The sequence below is a fragment of the Ammospiza nelsoni genome, chromosome 21 (genome assembly GCF_027579445.1).
Source record: "Ammospiza nelsoni isolate bAmmNel1 chromosome 21, bAmmNel1.pri, whole genome shotgun sequence".
In the NCBI taxonomy this organism is placed as follows: Eukaryota; Metazoa; Chordata; class Aves; order Passeriformes; family Passerellidae; genus Ammospiza; species Ammospiza nelsoni.
Window position 1 is genome coordinate 7,345,235 of NC_080653.1, and position 26,803 is coordinate 7,372,037.

A 26,803-nucleotide genomic window follows, 5' to 3' on the forward strand; every position below is an offset into this window, starting at 1 on the left:
CTGGTGGCCCGTGAGGGGATAATCAGTGAATCAGGGAGAGGTCAGCAGTGACCCTCAGACTCTTGGATCTCTGGCAAAGCACCAGCCCCTGCTTCCCTGCTTTTTGTGAAGGTGCTCCCCTCTAAGTGGTCACCCCTGTAAGCATTGAAGACAGCTGAGGTGCTGCTGTGTGGCAGGATCTGAGCTGTTCCCAGCAGGGACAGGCTGTCACTTTGCACCCACACAGCCTGGAAAAGGTTGCACCCTCTGAGCCCTGTGACCTGCAGCCAGCAGTTCCACAGGAGAATGAAGGAGCCAAGAGAGCTCTGGAGACTCTGCTTGCTTCCGAGCTCCTGGCAGGCTCAAGCAGAGACCACCACTGCCAGAGACCCACATGGGGTCTCTCCTCAGCAGCTGCTCCCACACAGTGAGGGCCAGGCTGGACCTGGAGCAGAGGCAGCTCCAAGGGAAGCCCATCAGCTGCGAGGCTGAGCTCTGCCCTCGGGGCCATAAGGGTGTCCCCTGGGCTGGGAGCTCAGCCCAGGCTGGGATCAGGCTTGCTTTGCTTCAAGGGGAGCTGTTCAATTCCTTGAAACCCATTTCTGACAGCCACTGCCAAGGGCTCTTTGTACAAAGCAGTTCCCACAGCCAGGGCAGCTCTCAGCTATGGGGCTTTACAGAAATGGCAGCGAGGAGATGAAGGGCAAGGCTTGTTTTGCCATGCTCTGGATGGCAGCTTTCAGCCAGCACATGGATCTGCCTCCATGGCTTTGTGATCCTCACAGGCAACAGCCACTGAGACCCCCAGAAGCCACCTTTGCACTGGGTGAGGGTAATGGAAGAGAGGGCGTTAAACCCAGAAATTCAAGTGGAGGGGGCACAGTTAGGTGATGGGAGAGAGAGAAAACAGCCTCTAATCCCTCCTGTGTGTGTGTGAACCATCTGAGCTCAGCCTTTTGCCAGAGGGTCCTGGGGCATGGGCAGGAATGGGCTTTGGGGTGGGGCAAAGGAAAAGCCCAAGCTCCAGCCAGTGTGGGTTGGAGGGCGGGTAAGGAGAATAAGAACCAGGAGGCCAGGCCTGCAAGAATTCACACCCTGTGCCCTCAGCTCCAAACACAGCTTAGTTGCTAACAATATTAAATTCCAAAAAGACTTGTAATGTAGGAAAATAAAATAAACATCCTGCACACTTACCCAATCCTGGTAAACAGCTTCCCATGGGCATGGAGAAAACTGAGGATGAACCTTTTGTTCAGCTGCATGGGAAAAAAAAAAAAAGGAAAAAAAAAGAGAGAGAGGAGAAAACAATTAAACTCTCTCCTATTTCCTGTGAATTAAGAATGTCCCCAGTGACAGAAGAACCTGGCCTGGATGCTGGGGGTGGCACTGGAGATGGGAACCAAATGGACATGCCCAAACTCTTACAAACATCATGCACAGAGGCAGAGGCAAGTGCCAAACAGCTGGAGCTGGAAGCGGAGCCGGGAGAGGCGGTGGAGACACAGCACCCTCTGCCGGGTCCTGTGATCCTGCACAGGGCTGCTGCACCCCGGGAGCCCCAACCCCACATCCTGGGCACCCCAAACCTGCACCCCAGCAAGCCACAGCTGATACCTGCACCCCTTTGATAGGCAAAGCTCTCCTCCCCGCTGTCTCATCAATTCAAAACTTAGCGCAGCCTAAGTGGTTCTGGAAAAGGAGTCTCCAAAGGCAGCGTTCCCACTGATGGAAAAACACAGCCCCACAAGCACCAGCAGCAGCCTGCTCCGTGCTCCTGGCTGTGTCAGAGGCAGAGCAGCAGCTGGACAATGCAGAGAGGGAGCAGGATGTCCTCCCAGCACTTTTCTGCAGAGCAGCCAGCACGGAGAGCTCAGCAGCAGCTTTCACACTCGTTTGTGCCCTGCCAGGAGCAGCTCCCAGAAGCCAGGGAGGATTGGGGTGATGCTGCACCCCCTCATTTATCTGGTGCTAGAGACAGTGTTCAGATGGGCCAGCAGAGCTCTGAGACCCTGCCTTTCCAACATCTACTGAACTGCCCAGAGAAGCTGTGGATGCCCCACTCCTGGAAGTGTTCAAGGCCAGGCTGGACAGGGCTCTGAGCCATCTGCTCTAGTGCAAGCTGTCCCTGCCCATGGCAGGGGGGGTGAAACTAGATGGGCTTTAAGGTCCCTTCCTACCCAAACCATTCCATGATTCTGTGGATATGAAGCTGGATCAGCACACAGCGTGAAGGCAGCTTCCTGCCCTGCTTTGCTCCCCTGACTCCAAACCTGACTTGAATAATTACTGACTCTGCTGCAGGCCAGCTCTGCTCGCTCAGCACAGCTCTGGGCTTTCCCAGTCCTTATCTGCACAGCTCTGAGGATGGCTGTGGGTGGGTGAGCACTCCCTCAGCCTGGCCCTGGGGGTGGCTGTGTCACAGCAGAGTGGACTGGCCTCACTTTTACCTTCCCCAGAGCAGGAGGTTTTCCTCTCTCGCTGTGCCTGCACAGCCTCAGCCTGCTGAGAAAAGCCAGGCCCCCAGTGCTGCGAGGGAGACGCTGACCAGGAGCAACCCAGAGCACCACCACGCTGCTCCAACCCACCCAGGGCTTTTACAGCTCCAACTCCCCCACTTCCACCCACAGGGGGAGGATAAGATCACCTGGCAGGGCTGTGGCAGTGCCCAGCCAAGAGCTGGGCACACGCCAGAGGACGCTGGGCAGGCACTGACCAGAGCCTCCCGAGCTCTCTGCCAGGCTTGGCTGCAGGGGACGGTTGTCACTGGCATCCCAGCTCTGGTGCCACCTCCCAGCCCCATTTGCTGAGCCCCTGGGCTCAAGGCGTGACTGATGCCAGCTGCTGTGCACCTCCAGTGAGGTGTAATTAACCCGGCTGCGTTCCCCCAGGATCCATGCAGGAGAATGATGCCCTGCTGCAGAGCTGCTCCTGGGCCATGTGCGAGTTTAGACATAAAACCTGTCTCATAAAACAAGCCAGACCAATTAAACTGGCCCCTGCAGCAAGGGGTTCTTGCTTACTCACTATTTTACTGCTGCCCTAAAGAGCCCTTTCCACTAGAGCTCAACTTGATTTGCCACCATTTTATTAACTCTGCAGATGGAACCCAGAAGAGACTGGGGAATACTGGGACAGCACAGCAAAGCCCTTATTCATTCTGGCAGTGAAGTCTGGATATAGCTGATTCTTCACCTTAGGACACTATGGTAATTGAGAGCTTGAAGCCTTTAACAGGTCTTTTTCTATTTATTTTTTTTTTCAACAGCTTGTGGAGGCAAAAAGGCTGGTTTGTGACCAGCTCTGGGTGAAATCAGACCCTGACACAGACACAGGCTAAGGAATCACAGCCCCCAGCTCAGTGCAAGAGCCTTGGAGAGGTGGTGGGGAATGCTCTGCCCCACAGCAAGACCCAGTGCAAGAGATGGAAGAGTGGGACCATGCTCTCCATCCTTTGAGAGGAAATATGGAAAGGAGAAGGAGTTCATGGCTTGACCCATCTCTACTGAACAGCAACACTCATGGGCAGGCTGCAGGTGGGGGAAAGAAGAAATTGAGGCAGAAATTTTCCTCCAAGGGCCACATTCACCCACGAGTGCTCTACAATCCCCACACTTTACTGGCAGCAGGGGAAAACCAGAATTCCCCACCTTGAATGGAAAGTGACACCCAGCAGGGACATGCCCAGAGTGTGTCCACAGACACCCAGCTCCAGGAGGGCTTGTCAGGACATTGGCTTCACCCCCATTTTCTCTCACAGCAAGTTTCACACTCAGCCTTTTCACTCACAATCCAAGGACTAACCAGTCACACTCCCAGCATCCAGTACAGAACTGGGACAGAGATATGTGCTTACTTATGATTGTTTTTAGGAAATGTGATACCTGCCTCTAGGAATGAAGCCTGTTTCATACCTCTTGCCAGTTTAAATCACAGCTCCAGCAAGCCCAGGCAGAGCCCTGTGTGCCCCAGCACTGTGGCATCTCAAGCAGGCACCTCACACTTTTTTTCACCACTTTTTCTCTCACAGCCCCGAGGTTTTGACGAGCTCATCACTCAACTTTGGACCTTTCATCTTCGGGTTCATGCAGAGGCCATGGGGCTGCTTTGACTGGGTTTTCTCTGGATGACTGTTTCACTACTGACTCACCTGTCCCTCAGCCTCTGGGAGCCCTCCCAGCTCCTCCCATCACACTCAGCTTCTCACGGGGAGAGGGAAACAGCAACCTCCATGAGTGGCCTGGCACGGAGGAGGAAGTTCTGTCACCTGCTGCTCTGCATTCACATGGTGGAGAGGAACACTTCCCAGAAATACTGTCAGCATGCTCACTACCCTGACAGGGCTGCCATGAGACCCACAACAACTTCTTCTCACTGATTGTGCAGCCCAAAAGCTGCTCCCTCCAAAGATTTCCCAAAAATGGTCCTCATGCTGATATCAGGATGCCAGACCAGGACTCCCAGCACACTGACACTGCTGCCCTTTGTGGGCAACGCTGCTCCTTAGGTCAGGAAACCAAATCTGGATCATCCCAGTTGCCCACTTGGGAAAAGCCCATCAAGAAAAGCTTATACAACAACAAAACTATGTCAAAAACTGGATTTTGGCCCTTGCAGCTGAAAAGCGGGCACCACCGATATGGAAGTTATGAGCATATAGGGAAGGCATTAGTTACAAAAACAAACCAGCTGTCAAGAAGAAGAAGGGGTCCCTGCACACAGTAGTGCCTGAAGCTGAAAACAGCTGTTTCAGCTGTCATGAGTCAGCATGTGCAGACAGACTAAATCCACCTGGGAAGAGCAACCTCACCAGAGGAAGCAGCCCAGTGCTGCTTGGGGAGCACTCACACACCTCACCGCCAACCCAACTGGATTTGTTGCCATGGAAGGAATCAACAGTGACTAACAACTTCTTGTGGAGCAGCTAAAAGAGCAGAGATAGCAACAGGGCTGAACAGCCAGCTCAAATCTCCTCGAGGCCACAGGGAGCACGGCCTGACAGCAACACAGAACTGCTCAGGCAGCTTTGGGAAAGGTCTGCATTGGCTCCAGCCAGCAGAGAAGGAAGCAACATTTCACCTCCAGATCCTGCACTGAAAATTGTGTCCCCCACCCAGGAGAGCAATGCTGGAAATGCCACTGCAGGGCACAGGAAATGGAGTGCCATGACCAGGGCTGGAACCCATTTGTCTCCAGGCAAGGAGTGCACAGAGCTTTGGCACCTGAGCATCAGCCCCAGCTGGGAAGGAGGCACCAAATAAGGGAAAGATTCTGGAGAAGTGACTCCTGGGGAAAAAGCATTTCAAGTTAAAAATTGTTACTTCAGGTTTGGAAGTAAATTCCAGGATCTGGTCTTTATCAAGCGAGGCAAACTTTCTTCAACATCAGCAAAGCATCTGTGGAGCAGAAAGCGGTGTCAGAGTCAAAATAGGCTGCAAGAGACAAGTCCATTAATCAAGAGACCAGATGCAAAACTGCCTGTAACAAATGTGCTGTCTCCACTGGAGTGGAAGGGCCTGGAGCACAGCAGGACGTTCTCCTGAGTCTAAGGGTCCCTCAGTGACAAGGGGTTGGGATACAGACCACAGAGCCACACAGCTCTGCTCCAAAACACGTACCACACTCATCCCTAATATTTTCAGGGTTTCTTGGGCAGCCAGGCTTTTCCAGGCACAGCTTCCTTGCTGAGAACTGTGTGAAATAACATCCAGGCACTCAAAACGTGCCATATTCTCACTCCCAGCTCAAGGGTTAGATATACCACATTCAGATTATTCCTCTTTTTCCACAGGCAGCTCTCTCAGAGCACCCAGCCCAACAGTGATACAGATTCCTGAAAAGCTCAGAATGCTGCAGTGGGCTCAACTGGCAGGATAGCAGGAGGAATTTTTACTGCTACAGGTGTAACCCCACCAAAGTGCTGGTGGAAAGGGTTTTGTGCAAATGGCTACCTACATAAAGGTGATGAGGCAAAAGGGCTGTTAAAATTGTCTGGCATTTTTGCAGTGTTTACAAGGTACCCACAGAGCTGTGGGCAAATTCCAGCTGGGCTAATTACCATAATCACTTCTCTTCATACACCACCTGCAACCACAAATGGATACAGGGCTTGCCTTGGCTGCCTCGTGCCACGTGTTTGGTGCAGGTTTCTGCTTAGCAGAGCAACGTCCTGCCCTCAAATGGATTCATTTCTGTAGCAGTAAAAACAATTCCAGTGAAAATCCTGCTACTTAACATCAGACACCGCACAAACATAAAATCCAATTTGCTGTGGCATGGAAGAGAGAGGGAACCCTGATGCATCATGGCCTTGAGGCATAAAAAAATTAATTTACAGGTAAAGAGACACTGAGACACTCCTGCAGCTCCATGGCTATAAAAGTTACAAGCCATCAACCCAGCAAAGAAAAAGAGGAATTTAAGAAGCTCCCTGGCAAAAGCAATGAGCTTTTGAGTTCTTCCTTCATCCCAGCAGGGAGCAGGTGAAAGGAAAAATGTTAAGGAAGAAAATTATCTGCTTTAGTAACATAAAGATCAAGCTATGGTAACTTCACTGGCTCCAGAACAAGTATCTGACTCCTAAATAAATTCAGCATAATTTAGTAGCAAACTTACTAGCAGAACGTTCAACTCAATGAAAGCAGGTCAAATAGAATATTTATATGTGTGTTACTTCCTTTTCAACCATGCTTGTATCTAAATTTGGTTTCCATTAATTAGTAATATGCAACATTCTTGAAAAAATATTATCATTAAACGAATAAACTGATTCAGTAACCTCTTAAAGAGAGGACTTCAGGGACCCTCACTGAACTGGATGGAAAGAGGATGGTAGAGACTCACTAGCAACATTTTTAATCAACAAAAGGAAATTCTGCTGTCAAACTGCCCGTTTGGAGCAATAAGTAATGATGGCTACAGAACATTCACACAGGGTTTATTATAACAGCTTCAAAATCTGGGGGTTTCCAGCATCAAATGTCATGTTATTCATCTGGCACCACACGGAAAATGAAGTCTCCAGGAGATTGTGCCCAAGGCAGCTTCTCCACAAAGCCTTCAGGGACCACAGTGGCTGAATTCCCAATGCAATGTCCAGCAAAAAGGATTAAACACATCCCTTGGATGTGCCAGAGAGCAGGGACTGGACAGCACATTCACATCTAAATACAGCCCTGTGGGGGCTGGCACTGAAATACTGCATCCAGCTCTAGTGCCCTTCTTTTTAAAAGGATGCTGAAAAATTGGTAAGGATCCAAAAAAACAGCCATAAAAGAGATTCAAAGGCTAGAACTGATGCCTTGCAGTGAAAAAATTCAACAGCTCAATCTGTTCAGTGTTATCAAAATAAGACTGGGAGGAGATTGGATTGCTGGGTGTAAAATGCCTCCGTGGTACTTGAGGGCTCTTTACACTTGCAGAAGAGCAAAGCATGGCAACAAACTGGGAACATTCACTCTGTAAATAAAGTAAAAGCATCTCAAAAGCAGTGCAGTTATCACTGGAATGAACTCCCCAGGAAAAGGGTGGAATCTCAAGGCTGGATGTCTTTCTGGAAGTCCTGCTTTAGCCAAACACAAGTTATTTGGCTTCATATAGGGGTAGCAGGGTGAAATTTAAGGACCTGTGATATACAGGAGATCAGACTAGATGATCTAATGGTCCCTGCTGACCATAAACTCTCTGAATCTATGCAAACACGCCAGAGAGTCCTCAGCTGAGATATCAAGTTCACTTTTGACACAAAGCTTTTCACAAATTGGCTCTGGTGCTGCAGGTCGTTTAGGATACAAGCTCAGCTCTTCAAGGCTGCATCTGGTTAAGCACTAAAGCCCAGGCAGAGCTTTGTGTCCAGCAGGTAAGGGGGAGGCCACATGTGCACTAAAGCAGCCCCAACCAAAAGCAGCTCATACTCAAACACTCACTGCTTGCCAGGAATAAACAGCATTCACCTTTCTGTGACAGAAAACTGACACAGAGAAATGTGTGATGAATTCTGGTTGTAAGAGATCAGCTGCAGAGGCAGCTCAGGGTGCTGTCAGCCTTCCTTACTACTCCAGAGCAGATTATTCGTGGGGTTAAAGCACAAAGGAGGGAGATTACGTGAGAAATTAAGGGTGAAGACTGAAGAGATGGAACCCTGAAAGGCTTAGCATGGAGTTGGGCCAAGAGAGAAGACATTTGGCCACCAGGCTGAGCAGAGACAGAACCTTCCAGAAGGATGACAGCATTATCTCACGCAGCCTTCACATCCCCACAATCCCCACCCAGGACAACAGGAGCTGCTCCCACAGGTAGCTGTCCACCCTGCTGCATCTTTGAATTGTGCAGCAGTGAAATCTGCTCGGGAGGAAGAGGAGAGCCAAGGACAGAGGAAATGACAGAGTCCAGCAGGTTCCACTCCCTGATCCTCCGGAAGGAAGTTTCTTTCCTAGTACCCAGCTCCACAGTGGATAGGAGCCTGTCTGGAAATGGCTCATTCAACAGTGAAGAGGAATAAACATTCCCCATGGCAGAATTAAGAGGTTTGGCTGTGGGATACAAGGTGCCAATCTCAAAAACTCTACAGCAGACAGCAGGAAATGTTGGCCTGGGCCAACTTCAGACAAAGATCAAGGTTAGACTAACAACAAAAAAAATCTCAAGAGAAATCTCTGTCTACAGCCTTCACCCTGCTCTGGAAAATCTCCCAATCCTGCTATTAAGATATTTTGCTTCCTTTACCAGTACTGCCAATTCTGGCAGCATTCTCATCCCAAGTGCAAAGTCTCCCTCCCAACACCCCTGAGCAGCACCAGGATCATCAAACCCAGGGCTCTGAGAGAGGCCTCGTGTGCAGCAGCAGGAGGGGTTTGGTTACACACAAATCCCTGCCTGATCAGCACCAGCAGGAGAGGAAATGAGGGAAGAGTGACTGACAGGGAAAGGCGGTTTCTGGATGATTGTGTTTGGTTTTGGGGTATGAGAAGCTTGTTGGAACATGAAGTCTCTCTCCCCTCACCGCAGCCTCTCTGAGCACAGGGATAGAGCAGAGCCCCTCACAAAGCACAAGGCCTTGATGTCCTTGTAGTGCTCCCACCTCTGATCCACCACACACATTAGCACCAGATGCGTGCTGCCACAAGGAGAACACGCCAGGGTCTCTCTCCCATTCAGGCAACATCAGCCCCTGCCTTGTTCTTCACAGCTAAATCAAACCACCAACTAAAAAGAAGAAGAGGGGGGGAAATTATCAACACCAACTTCTGGAAACTGTTCCAAATAGCTCAGTCTTCACTTTCTGGGTAGTGACAAAAGGTCAAGTTGTGCTGGAAAGGATTATTTGGGTTCTACATGACATGAGAGCACAGGCTGGATTGAGCTCTGGTGGAGCAGCACTGAGCATCCACAGAACATCACAAGCCCAGGCAAAGTGGAAACAGCATTTTCTGGCTGGACTGCTAACACAGGAATTGCAGCTGAGAAGGTTTTTATCAGCAATTTGATGTGAAAACACAATTTATTAAAAAAAAATCAAGTGCTAGCAGGGATGGTGCACAACTGGCAGGCAAAAAAAAGCCAGGGCTGAACTGCATGGCTGAGTGTCACGTCTCAAACCCAGAGAGACCAGGAGTGTGGTTTTGGTGTTTAACCAGTTTCAACTGCAGCCTGGCACTCTTTTACTTCCTCTGCAGAGATCTCTTCTCACTGCTGAGGGAAAGAAAGCAACCTCATCACGCGAAACACAACGGCCTGAGTAAAAATAAAGCTCCAAGGTGGTTTGGTGGCTGAGGTCATATCAGGAGGCACAGGGGTTGCAGGCAGGGGAAAGCACTCAGAAATACTCATGCTGCCAACCAAGAAAGAGATTACAGAAGAGGAGGCAGGGCAGAGAATTAATGCAAGTCCAGCAGTAAAGAGGCTGACAGGCCTCTTTCACACGCCACCAGCTCCCCCGTGCTCAAAACAGTTTGTAAACTGTTTCCTAAACACAAAGGGAAAAAAAAAAACCCAGACCTAGTGCTGACCTCCATGAATGAGTAACCAAACCCAACAGCTTCCTGCAAGCTTGTGGGGGTGAGGAAAATGAGGGCAGGGCAGAGGGAACTCCACACTTCTCCCTCTCAAGTCTCGCTTTGGGCACAAAGATGAAGGATGCAGCAGCTCTTGCTGTTCTCTCATGTGGGTGGTGGAGAAAGGCCAGAAAGAAGGGAAGGCAGCCCTCAGCTGGCTGCTGGTGCCTGGCATTCCCACCCCTGGAGCAGCTCTGCTTGTTGTGGTGCTGCAGGGGAGGCTCGGCAGTGCTGGAGCTCTGCAGAGGTGTGATCAGGAGCAGGCTGGGGGGAAGCACTGCCATCCTCTGACAGCAAGGACAGGCCCAGAGCACAGCACCCCCCACACAAAAAATCACCCACTCCAGCACTAGAGAGCATCTAACCAGAGAGGGGACAAACTTCCTGACACAGGTCACCCTCCTGTGACAAGGTGATGGCACTCTCAGAGCTTGTGTGCATCCCACTGGCTCCTTCCATGAGACAAACCCCAGGGGACACTCCCTCCCTCTGGGGACACACCTACACCACTGCTCGGGTGGGGCTCAGGTGTTTCACTGCTGTGGGAACAGCTCCAGCACAGCACACAGGCCATGGGCAGGCACTGCTGGGCTGCTGGGTCCCATTCCCTCCACTCTCTGCACCAGCATCTAGTTTTGGGTTAAAAAACCCCTAAAAGCATGCAAAAGGACATCATGTGCAGCCTGCAGAGTTACCTTTTTGGGGAGCAATGCCCCAGCAGTGGGGGGAAGGCAGCAAGTCTGTGTTTTCACCCTGCCCATCTAAACCACAGGCACAGTCCCAGCTGCCTGGGCTCATTTTCCAGATCACAAGATCCTAAAATGGAACATTCTGAGGGCTTTGCCCACCTGACACCATGGAAGGATCAAATGAGAGAGCCCTGTAGGAGCCCTGCACTTCATCCAGCAAAGATTATTTATAGGAGTCTGCAAAGAAAAGATCAATCTTTCAGTGTCCTGAGTGAAACCACCCAACCATGCTGGCAGTGAGGAGAAATGCTCCCACCAGCCTGGCAGGGATGCACCAAAAATAATGAGTTCCCCAAGCAGCCCCTTCTCTGTGCATCTGTATGGAAGAACAACCATCATTACAGCAATACATCATTTCCACTTCTGCCTGCCACTTACCTCCAGCCATGTGTAATGGAACAGAGTTACAAGGTGAGGGGAAGAGCTGAGAGTGGAGGGGGAAGCTCTCAGAAACAGGGGTGTCTGTGGGGTGTATTTGCATGAGCCATGCTCAGAGACACCCAGCTCACACCACAAGAGCCTCTGAACAAAGCAGACACTCCCAGGGAGCAGAGGCAGTGACATGCAGGCAGCCCCAGCTCTGAACCTGGGTCACTTCTGCCCCCCTGTGTGTGACTGGCCCAGGCCGAAGGAGCAGAATGGCCAAGAAAGCCCCAGCACAGCTGCTCCCAGACCAAAAGGAGTTTTTACCCCTCCAGATGCAAAGCTCAAGGTCCACCAGACGAAAAACTGCATGGATTGAAAGCAGGCAGGAGAAGGAGCCAGCCCAGTCACCCAAGTGGCTGCTGCCCAAGAGGAACAAGAGCACAAAGCAGGAACAACAAACACCACCAAGGAAAAAGGGATGTGAAACAAGCAGGAGCTGCCTGGGACAGGGACTCTCTCACTAAGGACACGAGGTCTCTGGTGAGGAAGCAGCCTGGGCAGCCCCAAGCTCCTGCACACGATTCCCAAAACTGCCCAAAATACAGGTGCTATTTACTGCTCACTCATGGAAACCCTGGGGCAGTGCTCCACACTCCCTGCTGCTGAGAACAAAGTCTGGGTAAAGGAATGGAAGTTAAAACCTGCTCCGAATCCCAGAGCTAATGGTTCCACCCCAATTTCTCTGCCACTGCAAAGGGGCTGTTGCTCCAGGCAAACCCAAAACCTCCATCCCTGACCAGCAGGCTGGAGGAAAATGGGAATGCTCCTGCAGCTGATGCACAGGGCTGGGACAGCAGATCTTGACTCTGCCCTTTGCTTTCCCAAGAGCTTTTCTGGTGGCCCTGACCAAACTTTTGATGGTTCTACAAGACTGACCTCTCACAAAGAGGCTAAGAGACTTAATTCTTTAATGATGATGAAGTATTCAGCCATCTGGAGAGAAGTATTATTCAATTACTGGCCTGCCAAGGGAAAACCTCTCTTCCCTAATCTTAGCTGCAGCAATCTTTATTAGTGGCTGCATGCTGTGTGTAACACAAGGAAGTGTCTACTGCAGAGCACAGGCAGCAGGCAGCAGCAATTGTGAGAACCTTAACTCAGCATTTCCTGACAGGAGTGATTAAAATCTCAAACTCAGTGTAATATTAGCACTTTCTCAAGAGACTGACAGCCCGTTTGCCCTGTTTACTTTACCAATTCACAGCCTGCAGAGCAAACTGCTTACAGTACTATCAGATTTGAGATGAATACAGAGCCATGGCAAATGAAACCAGGGGCAGAGAAGAAATGGCAGAGGTTCAGCTCTTCAGCTCACCTGCTCACTTGCTCAGCCTCCTTTTTTAGCATTTCTCATTGGAACTGCATAAAAAGAGACCAGATATTGCCAGGGGAAGGGTCAGCCTGGGCCCTCCTGCACACCCAGAAACGTGCAACGTACAAGAGACCACAGAGAGCAGCTGCTCACAGAACGAAACCCCAAAAGGCTGTGGCCAAAACAGCCAAAACCCTGAGCACAAAACAGCCAGGCTGCAACTCAAACACCTCCTCAGCTCATTCTGAAACTGTCCCTTGTTCTGCGTGCCAGCAGTGCCAAACCCAGCGACAGGGGAAGGGGCCAAACACAGATTTACACCCCTTGGTGGGCACAGGTGGTGTGTTCCTCCAGCTCTGCATCTTCCTAGAAAAGGGAATGGAGCAAACTGTGAAGCAGGCAGCTCTGCCAAGCCTAACCTGAAAGCACAGGGCAAGGCAAACTGCCAGCCCCACACGCTTCTCTCATCCCAGAAATGGCTGTGCTTTGAGCTGGCCTTCTCACCCTTGCCATCCCACATCACTAACTCCAGCCTGTGGGCTCCTGACCCTGAAATAAAGCAATTTTGGGGTCTTTGTACAGAGCTGCATAAGGGAGAATGAAGTGAGTCCTGGGCAGAGATGTGTAGCATGTGCTGTCAGGGACAGCACACACAGCAGCAGGTCCTGGCAGAGCAAATCATGCAGCACCTCCCTCAAAGTGTGTCATGTCACAGGGCTGGCACCTCACCACCTGCACAGCAAAGACAGCCACTGCTGAGGACAGAAAACATCCCCAATCGATTTCTTGCCACCTGTAGAACAGCCAACATCCTCACAGTCAAACCACCTGTGGCTGGGTTTGAAACAACAGCCTCTGTCCCACACCCTGCCCAGAATGCATCCAGAGCTGTTATAGCTTTATTTGCAGTGTTATATCTGGCATGTGAATTTACCCATTCTGCCCTGCAAAATCCCCTTCTCTGGCCCAGAAACTGAGAGGAGTTTGGGGCATCTCTGAGGAGGGGTTTAGGAGTTCTGAGGTGGTTTAGGACATTCCAGAGAGGAGTCATGGATGTCTGAGAGAGCTAAGGACATCCCTAGGGCAGTTTAGGGGATGTTAAAGTGATTTTGAGGGTGCAGAGGGGTCTCTGACAGGGTTAGGGAGGTATGTGAGGGGATTAAAGGGGTCTGCAAGAGGGTTTAGGACATTTCTGAGGGGGTCTCGGGGTGCACTGAGGGGGTTTAGGACATTTCTGAGGGGGGTTAGAAGGAGTTCTGAGGTGGTTTAGGACATTCCAGGGGGGAGTTAGGGATGTCTGAGAGAGTTAAGGACATCCCTGGGGCAGTTTAGGGGCTGTTAAAGTGATTTTGAGGGCGCAGAGGGGTCTCTGACAGGGTTAGGGAGGGATGTGAGGGGATTAAAGGGGTCTGCAAGAGGGTTTAGGATGGCAGCATTATCAGGGTTTAGGACATCTCTGAGGGGATTTTGGGGTGCACTGAGGGGGTTTAGGGCATTTCTGAGGGGGTTAAAGGGGTTTTGTGGGTCTGCATCAGCTGCCAGAGCAGAGCTATCAGAGCCAGCACAGAACACAGCCTGCCTCTGCCTCTTCAAGGGCTGAAGCTGGCAAGGAAGGGACTGGGCAGGCCATGATGACACATTTAGCCTCATTTCCCCAAAATGACACACAAACGCTGGCACACGTCCCCTGGGAGCAGAGCTGTTCCCTTCCTGCCGGCCGGGGATGTGGGGCAGAGGTGCTGCCATGCCAGGGCTGCTCCTGCTCCTGCTCCTGTCCTTCCGAGGCCAAACACTGCCACACAGTGGCAGCTCGGGGCTGCTCGGCTCCAAAACACCCGGGGATGCTGCGAGGAGCAGGGTAAGAGGCTGCAGCTTCATTGAGGAAGGAGCCCAGAGCTTCCCCAAGAGCTGCTGTCTTCATCCAGCCCACAGCTTCACAGCTCGGGAGCTTTGGCAGCAACACAGATTTCAGGTTTCCTCTCCACGTGGTTATTTTGGGTGATATGGCCCCAAAAGCAGTTGTGCCAACTCCAGTGCTGCCCCACAGTAGGCACAGGCAGCCTGAGAATAAATATATTGGCTGCCAAAACGAACAGTGCCCAAGCCCAGGCCCTCAGCTCATTTTGGCATTCTATTTCTGCCCTCAGCTCCCTTTTGCCATTCTATTCCTGATGGTGTGGCTTCTCCATGATCAGAAGGCTCCCGCTTTTCTGCAGCCAATGTTTCAAACAGAAAGAAATCAAGACTAATGGTAAATATCACACAGTGTGTACAGACAAGCTGCACTTCAGAGAGCACAGACCCCACTGAACAGAGCAAGGGGAAGCTCCAGCACAAAGTGCTGCACTACAAACACATCCCTGCCTCCCACTCTGCCAGCTGCTACTCTGCCTCATGTGACAGCACTGCAAAAGAGAAACCCCCACCAGTGCCCCAAAAACACTGACAAAATCTCATGCCAAGCAGCTTCATGTGTGATTGATGGAGAAGCTAAAGCTTGGCAATTTCCTTTCAGGGATGCTGAGGAAGCAAAAGTCCCCAGAAGAGCTGAGGAGAGGGAAAATAACCAAAGGCAGGAACATTTGAAAAATGCTGCAGCAATGTGCCAGAGCTTATCTTTCAAAGCCCCAAGACTTCACCCCAGTTCCACCCAGCTGAAGTCACAAACTCGTTACAAAAGCACAAATCTGAGAAGCTTTGGGCCCCACAGTGTGCAGGGAAGGTTTTCCCAGCTCTCCTAAACTCCCATCCTTAACAGCCATTTTAGGACAGGCAGCCCAGAGCTCACTGGCAAGTTCTCTTGCAAGTCAAATGTGCCAGAGCAGTGCAAAGATTCCTGGAGGATGAGCTCCCAACCACCACTGCCTCTGCCCACATTCCTGGGCCTGACAAACAGAGCTCACCCATGCTCCTCCTGCAAGGTACAGCTGGACAGGCTCACAGGAGACACCACCACTTCATTATATTTTTAATTCTTGCAAAAGAAAGGTGCTGGTCCGGCCTCTCAGCAGAGCAAGTTATGCAAATGTAACACCTACACTGGAAATTGAAACCACGGTTTTCCCGTTGTCAGCGATCATCTGGCAGTGGGACAAGTGACACACTTCCAGAACAAGCCTCACAACTGCCAGGGTCACTGTTAACCCTGCTCTCCAGCACCTGACCTCATTTCCCACCGGGAGCCTCACCCAAGTTAGAGCCCTCAGAGCAGCAGCATTTTACAGCATCTCGTGTTTGTGCCTCTCTCCTGCTCCACATCAGCCACGCCAGCGTGCGCTGCCAAGAGAGGGATGGTAACAACATGCCTTAAACACGAGAGGCACGAGGTCACCAGCTCCTCAGCCTGACCCAGGCACAGCTCCCACAGGGAAAGCCAAAACACTGGAAAATTTAGCAACAGGAAAGCAAAACAGATCCAGTGTCATTCCACTGCATTCCAAAGACATGAGAGCGAGGGCAGCGGCCGCCTCGCGCGGTACTCACGTCGCTGGGGCTGAGGTTCCCAAGCCCGTTGTCCTGCTCAGAATCCCGGCTGGACTCGTGGCCCTGGCACGAGCGGGGGTGGGAGGGATGGATCCAGATCTCCAGCCTGGTGGCATCGTCTCCCACTTGTCTCAGCGTGGCTTTCTTGCCCTTGCCCCGGCGGTTGGGGCTCACGTCCAGCACCTGGTGTTTCCTCTGCTCCATCTGCTCGGACTGGGCACACAGGACACATGAGATCACCCAGGGATCAAGGGTCAGGGGAAATGTATCATTTCCTATTCGTGGAAAAATTAGCTCTTTCCCCTGCTTCACAACAACAGTAACTCATGGACACGTCCAGAATTTGGTTCTGGCTCTGCAGGACACGTCCAGAATTTGGTTCTGGCTCTGCAGGACAGTGCAGGTGAGCAGTTTTCAATTCCAGCTATCCCAGGACAAGAAAAGCTGTGTTGAGTCCCAGGAGCATGTGGCAGCCCATGGGCTGTATTTGGGCTGACTCCCTGGGGCACAAAGGGACTGCAGCCTCCCTTATCCATCCCCACAGATGTGGGGCACCTATGGAATAAAGCAACAATTGCATACCAAGGCCATGCTGCAAACCACAGCAACCAACAGCCCTTGCTGAGCTCAGCTAAATCAGTTTGTGACCCAGAAACAAAAGATTCAGCTCCCCAAACAACCCCAAAACCACCATTCTGAAGGCTGCCTCTGTCATGAAATCTCTCAGAAGTAGGTAAGGAGTGTCTCCAAATCCAAAACCCACCAATCTCTCCATGCTCTGCAGCACAGGCAGGAGCAGCACCCCAGAGCCCAGCTCCAAGACCCACCTTGCGTTTTGTCTCCTCAAAGAGACTCATCAGGCTCTCCTTGGCAGTGAGGATGGGGTTGCTGGCAGCCAGGCTGCGCATGTAGTAGTACACAGCATCCAGCTTCCTCCTCTGCAAAAAACACAACAAAACAAAAACAAGTGGCTCAGAGCTGCCACTCCTCTGGGGCATTCAAAGCCCCAGTGCTCCCATGTGTTTCCCCTTCTCCCTCCCTCAATGCTGCCTGGGAAAGGTGCTTCTGAACTGCTATGCTTTAAACCAGCATCTTTCAGGCTTGGGAACTGGCAGATCCCTGTGCCCCAGCAGGATGCTTCCTTTATCTGCTGCCACATCTTCCCTGAAGTCATTTTTCCTGCATGGCTGGAGAAGCCAGCACAACTGAAACCCGGGGAAATCACATGTGGATGTTGCTGAGACCAATGCCCACAGGTTTAGTGATAAGACAGCAAACAGATGGCTCTGAGCACAAAAATCTCATGCAAAAAGTGGGCTGTGTTTTCAACTTAAAACAATTACACTCTCAACAGCCCACAAAACAGTCCCCAAAATCCCTGGGGGAGTAGCGTGTGTTTGACAAAGCTGCTTGAAGCCACAGCAGCTGGAATCCACACAGCACATCCTGCCATCAGCCTCCTTTTCCTTTTAAGAAAAAACCCAAACCATCTGAGCACTGCCCTCAGCAATGCATTTCTCCACCAGATGGAATCTCCCAGCCATCCCAGAGGATCTCCCTGTGCCTGCACATCCTTGCCTGAGGAGCATCTTACCGTGTAGATGGCCAGAAGTGCCAGCTGGTTGTATGGGCGGCCGTTTTTGGGAGCAATTTGCTGAGCCTTCAGGTACCAGCTGGGGAAGGGAAAAAACAGAGAGAAAAGGTCACTGAAAGGACATCAGGCTGCCTTCCTTGTCCTCAAGGGTGCAGAACTTCCCTTGGAACTGGCATTTCTGCAGGGATCTGGCCCTTCCCACAAGTGCCCTCTGCCTGCAGGAGTGAGCACAGACAGGGAGCTGTGCCCATTCTTGGCGCTGGGTAAGAGAGGGCAGATCCAGCTGCAGAAGGAAATACCCCTGGCAAATACCCCAGATAAGCAGGGGGCAACAAGTGCTGCTAAGTTCTGATGGAGTGAGAGCATATGGATGCAAAAGCCACCAGAAAATACAAGAGCAAATCTGCCAGGCTCAGTGGCCTAAACCCTTCCACCCTACTGCAGGATCAGCTGAGGACAATTTCCACCACCTGTGCTGCAGGATCAGCACAGGACAATTTCCACCACCTCTGGAACAGCCAAACCCAGCTACACCCTTCACCTTTACAGACTGCCATAAAACAGAGGACTGGAAAGACTTTAAAAAGGAAGAGAAAGCCTTCTTTGGCTAGAGGAGAGCTCAGGGATGAAATTACAGCCAGCCCTGGTGTGCAGAGGCAGAGCTGTGCTGGAGGGACACAGCAACTGGTCCCTACCTGCGGGCCTTGCCGTAGTTCGCCGTGTCGTTGGCCTGCTCCCGGTAGCGGCAAATGTCCCCCTGGCAGATCATGCACCTCTGGGCACTGATCAGGGCGTACTTCACCTGCAAAGGAGCAGCCATGGAGCACCTGGGACACAGCCCTGGCTCACCTGCAGAGCCAGAGAGCCCACAGGGGCTGTACAGAGCCAACAGGAGGTCAGTGACACACTGAAGGTCTCACAAAAGGGCAGCAGGATGAAGTGACAAGGTTCCAAGCCAATCCCCCAAACACCTCCTCTCTGACACAATACCCCACCTCTCTCCAGAAGGGGGTTGTTCACTCCATGACCAATTTGAGGACAGCTGTTGGATAAACACATCTCTGTGGGAATGGAGCTGGACTAAAATATCCTCTCCCAGCTGTCCCTGCACCTGCACTTACAGCTCAGGGCAACACGTCAGGGAGGCAGCACAACTGCCAGCTTTCCCTCATTATTCTGGATTCCACAGGCAGAAAAAAACTATGTTCAATATCTCAGGAAAGGTCAGGGTGCCTTTGGACACTGCTTTATTAGCTCTGGTCACAGAGCTGGTACAAAACAAGCTCTTTGCAAATGAAGCTAAGAAATGTTACTGCACCAGAGTGCAGAGTTCTCCAGCAGCTGGGAAAGATTCCCTGCAAACAAACTGGCTCTGTTTGGAGTAGAGCTGCCTGCCCCTTGCATTCAGGCATTCTCCTGTGCACCTTGCCCAGGATTACCAGGATGAGAGGTCCCCAGGAGGAAGCCAACCTACCATTTTCCTGAGAGGCTTGCTGCGGATGGCCATCCCATCCATGTAGTCCTCCAGCTTGAACTGGTAGGAGACCTGCAGCTTCTGGAGGAGGCCATCAAAAAAAGAAGAGCCCTGCAAAACACACACACACACACACACACACTTAGATGTTATGAGCTTTCTAATGACAAGCACAAAATCACCACACCAGCCCTGCCACGTGCAAGAAAGGAGCTCCAGCTCCCTGAGGTTTGGGCTGTTCAGAACACAACAAGGAGGTTGGAGGATCTCCAGCCTCAGAGGTTTTTAAGATTGAGCTACACAAAATCAGGACTGACTGGATTTAGTGTTTAACGAGTCCTGCTTTGAGGAAAAGGGTGAATAAAGCCTCCAGCAGTTCCTCTTCTCACCCTAACTCTTTAAAACAAATCTTCTCAGGTCTGTCAGCCTACCTGGTACAAAGACCAGACTGAGCTTCAGTTTTACAGAATGATTTCTAAGCAAATTTGGTAAAGTTGCCACAAACACCTCCAGGAATGTCTCTTTTAGCTTCACTTCAGGGCATTAATTTCACTTTAGCTTAAATCAATTTCTAATTAACACAAACACACTAAAACAAACTGGTTTAAATTGTAACAGATGTCTACCTTGACCTACACCTGCCCCAATAAACCATAATGTGTCTGAGCATCCTCTTTGCATAAGGATGACATGAATAAGATCAAGATGACCAGTTGCCCCATTGCACCATCCCTTTCTAAAAACCAGGCAATCCCACCCAAAGGTTTAGTGGAATCTGGGGATGTTTCTCTCTTCTTACCTCATCTAGAAGCAAGAGCAGTTTGTTCCGAATTTCTTGGGCGTTTTCCCCCTGAGGATCCTTGAGGAGCTGCCGGAATTTCTCAATCACCTGGTAAAAAGCATTTTTCCACAGCAACTGGTCCACGTTCTGGGTGTCAGAGAACTCAATATCCATGAGGATGCACCTTTCGTAGAGCTGCAGCATCTCCACCCTGCAGCAAAGCACAGTCAGGGAAGGGTCAATGCAACAGCAACTGCCCAGAGTCCAGGGAACATGTGCTGAACCACCTGCTGCTCACATCCAGCTGCCAGCAGCACTCACTGCTCACACACAGCCCCCAGGGAGCTGGGAGCTGCTGCAATCCAACACCCTTCCTGCTCTGAGAGGGTAAATCCAACAGGAGCATCTCCCTGGTACAGGTGACTCAGGATGGATCAAGGCTTGGTAAAGAGCAAGGAGCAAGGTTACAGTTCTGCCAACAGCAAGGCACAAGTGTCTCCTGATCCAACACAGAGAGCACACACACTGCTCTGAACACCCACAAGGTTCTGGGCCAGGAACCGGAACACAAAGAAGCACAGGGCAACACGGATCTTGCCATTAAAATGGTCCCAACTCCCCTTCCATCCAACCAAAATACACAGAATACAACAAAATACACACTTACTTAAAAATGAACAAGTTGGGAACAATGGAAATAAAGCCTCAGAATCCCAGAAATCACATTCCCCTTTCTCAGCTGCCTACAGCCCTGCCTGGATGCTGGAGCAGAATTCCTCCCCCAAATTTTATAAAATAGCTGCAGGCTAGGAACAGCTCTGAAACATGTGGGGCAAGTAAATGGTAAAGGGGCTCCTCAGCTGTTCCTGCCTTATTCCTTATAATCTTTCAGGTCCTACAGAAACAGTAGGAGAGCGTGGATGGTAAAGGCTGGAGTGAAGCCTGATGGCAACGCCTGGAAGAGCCTGACAGGATAAGAGAAAGATGCTGGTGGGTTCCTGCCCAAAGCACAGAGCCAGGATGGGCTGCCTGACCCCACACAGTCCCCAAACCCTGCACACACACCTGGACAGCACAAACACCAAGGGAACAGGAATTTCCACAGATGGATGCCATGTAAGAGTCCGCACACAGCTGGGACTGTGTGCACTTCTTCACAAGCAGGACACAAGGGGCACTACCAGCAAGGACAGGGTCAGCTGTGCCCACCAGGGCAGGGTGGGCTTCCACAGGCCACAGCAGCACTCCAGTGTTTCCTCTCCCTTCACACAACAGCTCTGGGTGACCTCAGCTCCTTGAGGAAGACCTGAAACCTCAAGTGCTGCTTCAATCACAGACATATTCCACCCCATGGTTTATAGAGCAAGTGCCCAAAACACAGAACAAGCCCTGAAATGAGCTCACTCGCTAGATTTGCTGTCAGTCAGCTCTGAAAAACAGCCTCCAGAGAAGCCCTGCAGACACAGAGACGACAAATAAACCTGAAAGATGCCAAGTTGAAACTTGTTACAGCCATATTAACCACCCCCCAGAGCAACAGTGTTACTGCTCTCCTGACAGACTGGCATCACTAGGCTACTCCCACGGGAGTGTCACCATGCTAAGTGGCATCAAGAGCAAAACAACACAGCACTGGAAAGGCACTGACAGCACCAGGAACAACAAAATGCTTCCTGAGCACACACTAAGGATAGGTAAGAAAGCAGAAGTCTGACAACAAACACTGAGAGCACTGGAACTGAGAAACATCAGCTCCAGCAAGAGCCAGGAGAACCAAAAATCTTCAGCAGGTGCTTGTCCTGCTCCTGTGTCCCTGCAAGGCATTCACCAAGCACAAGAAGCCACAGGGAAGTGACATCCATCCTCACCCACAGCTTCCTTCCACCACCCACACACCACTGGCACACAACAAACAGAGCAGGCACACCAAAACCTGACAACCCAGTGCCACATCTCCCAGCCACTGAGATCCCCAGGGAGACACCATTCTCCTGTATTTCACCCTCCCCAGCCCACCCACCAACCTCAGCTGGGCCATCTTCTCCAGCCCCTCCGGGCTGATGCGGTCTCTGGACAGGAGGTTGCTGAGCTGCTGCTCCTGGTTGCCAGCCTCACGCAGGAGTTTGCTGAGCTCCTGCTGCTGCATGTTCCTCATCTGCTGCTCCATCTCGGGGCTCAGAGGAGTAGGAGGGAGTGGGCCACACAGGTACTGCCCTGCCTGGCCAGGGTACCCAGGGTAATAAGCTCCTGGGTACACCCCGTTGGTTGGACCCATAGGATACTGCAGGGAATATCCCCCGTAGGGATACTGGGGGCCTTGCCCGGCGGCACGAGGGTAATAATAGGGGTTGTCAGAGTTTTGGAATTTATAATAGGAGGGCTGGGCCTGGCGGGCTTCCCCCCAGGAGGTGGGGCTCACTTCATCATCCGTGTCTAGGAAGTGAAGCTGAGCAGTCTGGCTCTTCAGGGCGGGTTTTTGGTCCGGGTTGTTTGGGTCCCACAGGCGGCGGGCGGTGCCACCCCGGCCCCGGCTCCGGGAGCCTTTGCTGCCAGCCCCGCCCAGCAGGAGCCTGGGGCCAGGGTGAGTGGCTTCAGGGACACCCACCGAGCTGGCTGAGAGGTCCGTGTTGGCAGGCAGGAACAGAATCCCACGGCCCCTCCCTTGGGGCTCCCTGCTCTGGCTCCTTGCCTCTGAAACCTCTAAGGCCTTCAGGGACTTTTTTTTATCTGTATCTGCCAGGCTGCTGTCCCTGCTCGTGGTCCTGCTGTCAAATGTCACTCGAAAGGGTCCCTTGGCTTCCCTGCCATTGCTGCTCCATTCACTCTCACTCCTGGAAGCTCGGCTCTGCTCTGAATGTCTCCTCCTGTCTGAATTCCTGCTGGAGACGTACACCTCAGCCTCATCAATCCTGTCATCATCCAGGGAGTCTGTGGAGGACACAGAGAGCTGCTTCCTGGGACGTATCCTCTCCCTGGCACGCTCCTGCCTCCTCTCCACGCCGTCCACGAGCAGGGCTCCGTCCGTGCTGTTGTTGCTGCCGGCCGAGCTGGTGCTGCAGGTGCGGTAGCGGCTGCGCCGTTTGTCCGTGCGGGAATAGCGCTTGGTGGAGCCCAGCTTCCCCGGCAGCCCCTCATCCCCCACCCTCCTCACCCTGTCACCCCGCTCTGCTCGCCTCCCTTTATCCCCCCTGGAGGCTTTCAGTGCTTCCCCTGCCTGGCTCCCCTCTCTGTCCTCCTTGCTGGATTTGATTTTTCTGCTGTTGTCTTTTCCAGTGCTTTTCTCAGCCTCTTCATCTCCCTCGACTTTGAGCTGCTCCATCCTGCCGGTGATTTCCTCGCCGGCCGGCTGCAGGGAGGGCTCTTTAGCAGCAGAGTGCAGGCGTTTCCCAGGCTGGTAGATCTGCTGGTCTGGCTTCTTGGTTCTCCTGGGGGCCTTTGGACACCACTCATCCACAACGGGCTGCGTGGATGAGTTTTCCTGGCTTTGCAGGCCGCCTTTGGTCTCTGTTTCTTCCTTCTCCTGTGAAGGACCGTTCTGCTTGGGGCCATCGTTTTTGTCACAGTCCTCCACAGCTGGAGCTCCTATTCCCACAGAGTCCTTGTACCCAGCACTCTCCTCCTTGTCCTCCTCAGCTCTGCTCCTTTCCTTCTCCGAAGCCTCTTGCTTTGGTGACACAAGTTTGCTCCTCAGTCTGGAGAGGCCAGGCTTGTAAATCTCCTGGTCTGGGCGCCTGTTGTCTTTGCGGTGCCTCGGCTCCTTCACCTCCTTCATGTTTTCTGGGGAAAAACAGACAGAAGAAAGTTATTCCTGAAAAATACCATGACAAATAATCAAGTCAAGGCAAAGAGCTTGCCAGCCTCAGAGCAGGTCCAGGAGAGATCTGAAAATCTATGTCAATATTTATGGGAAATCACAGAGAAAAAGTAGAAAATGAGAAAGTCTAACACAACTGACCAAATCCTTGGCCTGATCCATTTACAAATCCCATCCTGCAACAGGTTTTTCCTCAAAGCACACCACAAGACTTGAGCACAAGCAGCAAGAGTAAAGTTGTATCACGGCAGGTTCAGCAGCAGTCACCGCGTGCTGCAGGTGCAGGAGCTGCCATCCCCAGCAGCGCCCGCTCTGCCACCGGACCGTTTGCCTCAAAGGCGCCTTTCCCCATTGCTCGCAATCCGGTAACGTCTCTCTCATCCTCCTTTAACCGTATTTACAAAAAAAAAAAAAAAAAATCGTTACAGAGCCCAGGCCGGACCCCGCACGGTTAAACGCCCCACCGAAGCCGGGCTGTTCCCCGCTGCATTCCCTAAACTTTCTCCTTCTCAACACCGCAGCCCCGAACCCGCCGGTACCGGGGGCTCGGCCCGGAGGACCGCGAGGGGCTGGGACTGACCATCCCGAGGCAAAGCCGCTCCGGGTGCCTCCGTCTGCCCCGCAGGCTCCCCGTGGTCGGTGTTGCGCGCTCCCAGCCCGGACAGCCCCGAGCCGGCGCCGGCGGGGCGGCAGCTCTGCCCCAAGCCCTACCCCAGGCGCAGCGCTGCCGCGGGGCCGTGCGCGGCCGCGGTCAGCCTCCCGTGCGCGGTACGACCGGCCCGGCAGCGGGTCGCGAGTGCCCCCGGCCCCCCTCACCTCGCCCGCCGCCGGCCGCGCGGGCCTGCGCCGCCACCATGTCCCGCAGCTCGGCGGCCGAGACGCGGACGCGCTCCAGCCCCTCCGCCATCTTGGCAGCGCCGGGGGCGGGCGGCGCCGACGGCGGCCGCGCAGGGACAAACCGCCGGCGCGGCCGCGCGCAGGCGCGCACGGGAACGCGCACATGGCCGCGCACGGAGGCGAGCTGCCGCCGCTGGGGCTGGGCGAGGTGCGGGATGCGGAGCGGAGGCTGCGGGGCCGCATCCACCGCACCCCGCTGCTCACCTGCGCCGGGCTGGACCGCATGGCCGGCAGGAAGCTGCTCTTCAAGTGCGAGCTCCTGCAGAAGACCGGATCCTTCAAGGTGCGCGGGGATGGCGGCGCTGCGAAGCCCCGGGGCAAAGGTCGCTTTTTGCAAGAGGGAAACTCGCGTTGCGGCGGCACCCACAGCTCCTGCCGCCCCGTTAATTCCCTGGGGTGAACGGTGCTGCCCGGGGCTCAGGGAGTGCTGTGGGGAGGATGTTCAGCCCAGCACCCCCAGCCCTGCGCTGTCCCCGCAGATCCGCGGAGCGCTGAACGCCGTGAGGAGCCTCGTGGAGGAGCGGCAGCGCACGGGCCGGGAGCTGCCCCGCGCTGTGGTCACACACAGCAGCGGCAACCACGGGCAGGCACTCGCCTGTGCTGCCCAGGCAGAAGGTAACCCGTACCCCGACCTCCCACCCAGCTCCCAGAGGCAGGCACGGGGTAAATACAGAGCTGGTTCTGTTGGAGAGGATGGAGATCACTCTCCTGAACCCATGCAGGTGGCATAGGCAAGGCATTGCCTGCTCCTGCAGTTTGAACTGGCTGCTGTGGCTTTTGGGCTGTTGGATTGACTCCCTCTCTCATGCCACAGGGATTCCTGCCTACATCGTGGTGCCCCGGACTGCCCCGCAGTGTAAGCAAGATGCCATTCGTGCCTATGGTGCCACACTGGTGCCATGTGAGCCCAGTGACAAGGTAAAGCACAGGGAGATGGGTCAGGGACACTGCCCAGGCAGAGAGAGGTGACTGCTGTGCTTTCCCTTAGTCCAGAGCAGAGACAGCATCCACTGTAGTCCAGGAGACAGGAGGAGTCCTGGTGCACCCCAACCAGGAGCCAGCAGTCATTGCAGGGCAAGGCACCATCGCCCTGGAGGTGCTGGAGCAGGTGAGGGAAATGCACAGCCCAGCCCCTGCAGGGGCACAGCAAAAAAGGGGACACAAAGTGTCAGAAGCCCTCACACTTCCTTTCTGCACAGGCACCTCAGGTAAATGCAGTGGTGGTTCCTGTTGGAGGTGGAGGAATGGTTGCAGGAATAGCAGTCGCCATCAAGGTAGGTAATAGCTCATCCAGGAATCTCCCTGTGGGAAGGGCAGGACTCTCAAGGCAGGCAGCAGCTTTTAACTTTAGAAACACAAAGACCCTGCAGTGAAAGACACTGACTGCCTGGGGTCTGCATGGCAGCAGCAGCAGGGCCTGCTTACCCCCTGCACACACAGAAACGGGACAGGCACACACTGGTGTCACCCCAGTGGCTCCGCCTGCTCTCCCCAGGCTTTGAGGCCAGATGTGAAGGTGTTTGCTGCTGAGCCAAGCAATGTAGATGACTGTTACCAATCCAAGCTCCGAGGGGAGCTGACCCCCAACCTCCACCCACGGGACACCATCGCAGACGCGGTAAAAACCAGCATCGGGCCCAACACGTGGCCCATCATCAGGGATTTGGTTGATGATGTCCTGACAGTCTCAGAGGAAGAAATCAAGGTAAAGGGGCTCCCAGCTCCCTTCTCACGGTAGCTGCCAGCAGGCAGCTGCCTCCAAGCCCTGCCCTTCTGCTCTCACCGCAGCACATTCCCAGAGCAGCACAAACCCCCTGTGCACCACTGCAGCTGTGACACCCACGCTGTCTCCAGCTGCAAAGGGCTGTTGGGAGCTCTGCCCTCCCTTCCCAGAGTGCTGCAGGGATGCCCTGAGCAGCCTATGCTGGCTGCTGGGCTGACAGCTGCTGCCCTGTCCCCACAGCAAGCCACGTGGCTGGTGTGGGAAAGGATGAAGCTGCTGATTGAGCCAACAGCAGGCGTGGGACTGGCGGCCGTGCTCTCGGAGCAGTTCCAGGCAGTCCCCCGGGACGTGCAGAACGTTTGCATCGTGCTGTGTGGGGGAAATGTGGACCTGAGATCCCTGACCTGGCTCACAGAGCTCTCTGGGAAAGCAGAATGAGGATGGAGTGCTGTTTCAAGGAATGAAAAACTCACTCATTTGTGTGGTGGTTTGTGCGCTACTAAAAACAGATCGAGTCCAAAT

At 53.0% G+C, this 26,803-nt stretch overlaps 2 protein-coding genes across 3 annotated transcripts in view; one reads left to right on the forward strand and one right to left on the reverse strand.

Annotated features, from left to right (window-relative positions):
- Positions 1-24,568, reverse strand: part of SMG6 (SMG6 nonsense mediated mRNA decay factor) — a 105,811-nt gene extending 81,243 nt beyond the window's left edge. For both annotated transcript variants that reach the window (XM_059486966.1, XM_059486965.1), the window contains exons 1-9: positions 24,478-24,568; positions 21,872-23,624; positions 19,866-20,058; positions 19,067-19,177; positions 18,288-18,394; positions 17,593-17,671; positions 16,826-16,936; positions 15,999-16,211; positions 1,174-1,235 (exon numbers count right to left, since the gene is read on the reverse strand). In XM_059486966.1, coding sequence (XP_059342949.1) covers positions 1,174-1,235; positions 15,999-16,211; positions 16,826-16,936; positions 17,593-17,671; positions 18,288-18,394; positions 19,067-19,177; positions 19,866-20,058; positions 21,872-23,624; positions 24,478-24,568 — 2,720 coding nt within the window. The remainder of the gene's footprint in view (positions 1-1,173; positions 1,236-15,998; positions 16,212-16,825; positions 16,937-17,592; positions 17,672-18,287; positions 18,395-19,066; positions 19,178-19,865; positions 20,059-21,871; positions 23,625-24,477) is intronic.
- Positions 24,569-24,652: 84 nt separating this feature from the next.
- SRR (serine racemase) lies at positions 24,653-26,802 on the forward strand. Its single transcript, XM_059486968.1, has 7 exons — positions 24,653-24,841; positions 25,038-25,173; positions 25,373-25,476; positions 25,547-25,666; positions 25,758-25,832; positions 26,054-26,263; positions 26,522-26,802. The coding sequence occupies exons 1-7, from the start codon at positions 24,662-24,664 to the stop codon at positions 26,717-26,719; spliced, it is 1,023 nt and encodes a 340-aa protein (XP_059342951.1). The 5' UTR covers positions 24,653-24,661; the 3' UTR covers positions 26,720-26,802.
- The last annotated feature ends 1 nt before the right edge of the window (position 26,803 follows it).

Coding starts and splice junctions, on each gene's coding strand:
- SRR (XM_059486968.1), top strand. CDS start 24,662: ATGGCCGCGCACGGAGGCGAGCTGCCGCCGCTGGGGCTGGGCGAGGTG. Junction 25,477..25,546: donor CATGTGAGCCCAGTGACAAG/GTAAAGCACAGG, acceptor GCTTTCCCTTAG/TCCAGAGCAGAGACAGCATC. Junction 25,833..26,053: donor GAATAGCAGTCGCCATCAAG/GTAGGTAATAGC, acceptor TGCTCTCCCCAG/GCTTTGAGGCCAGATGTGAA.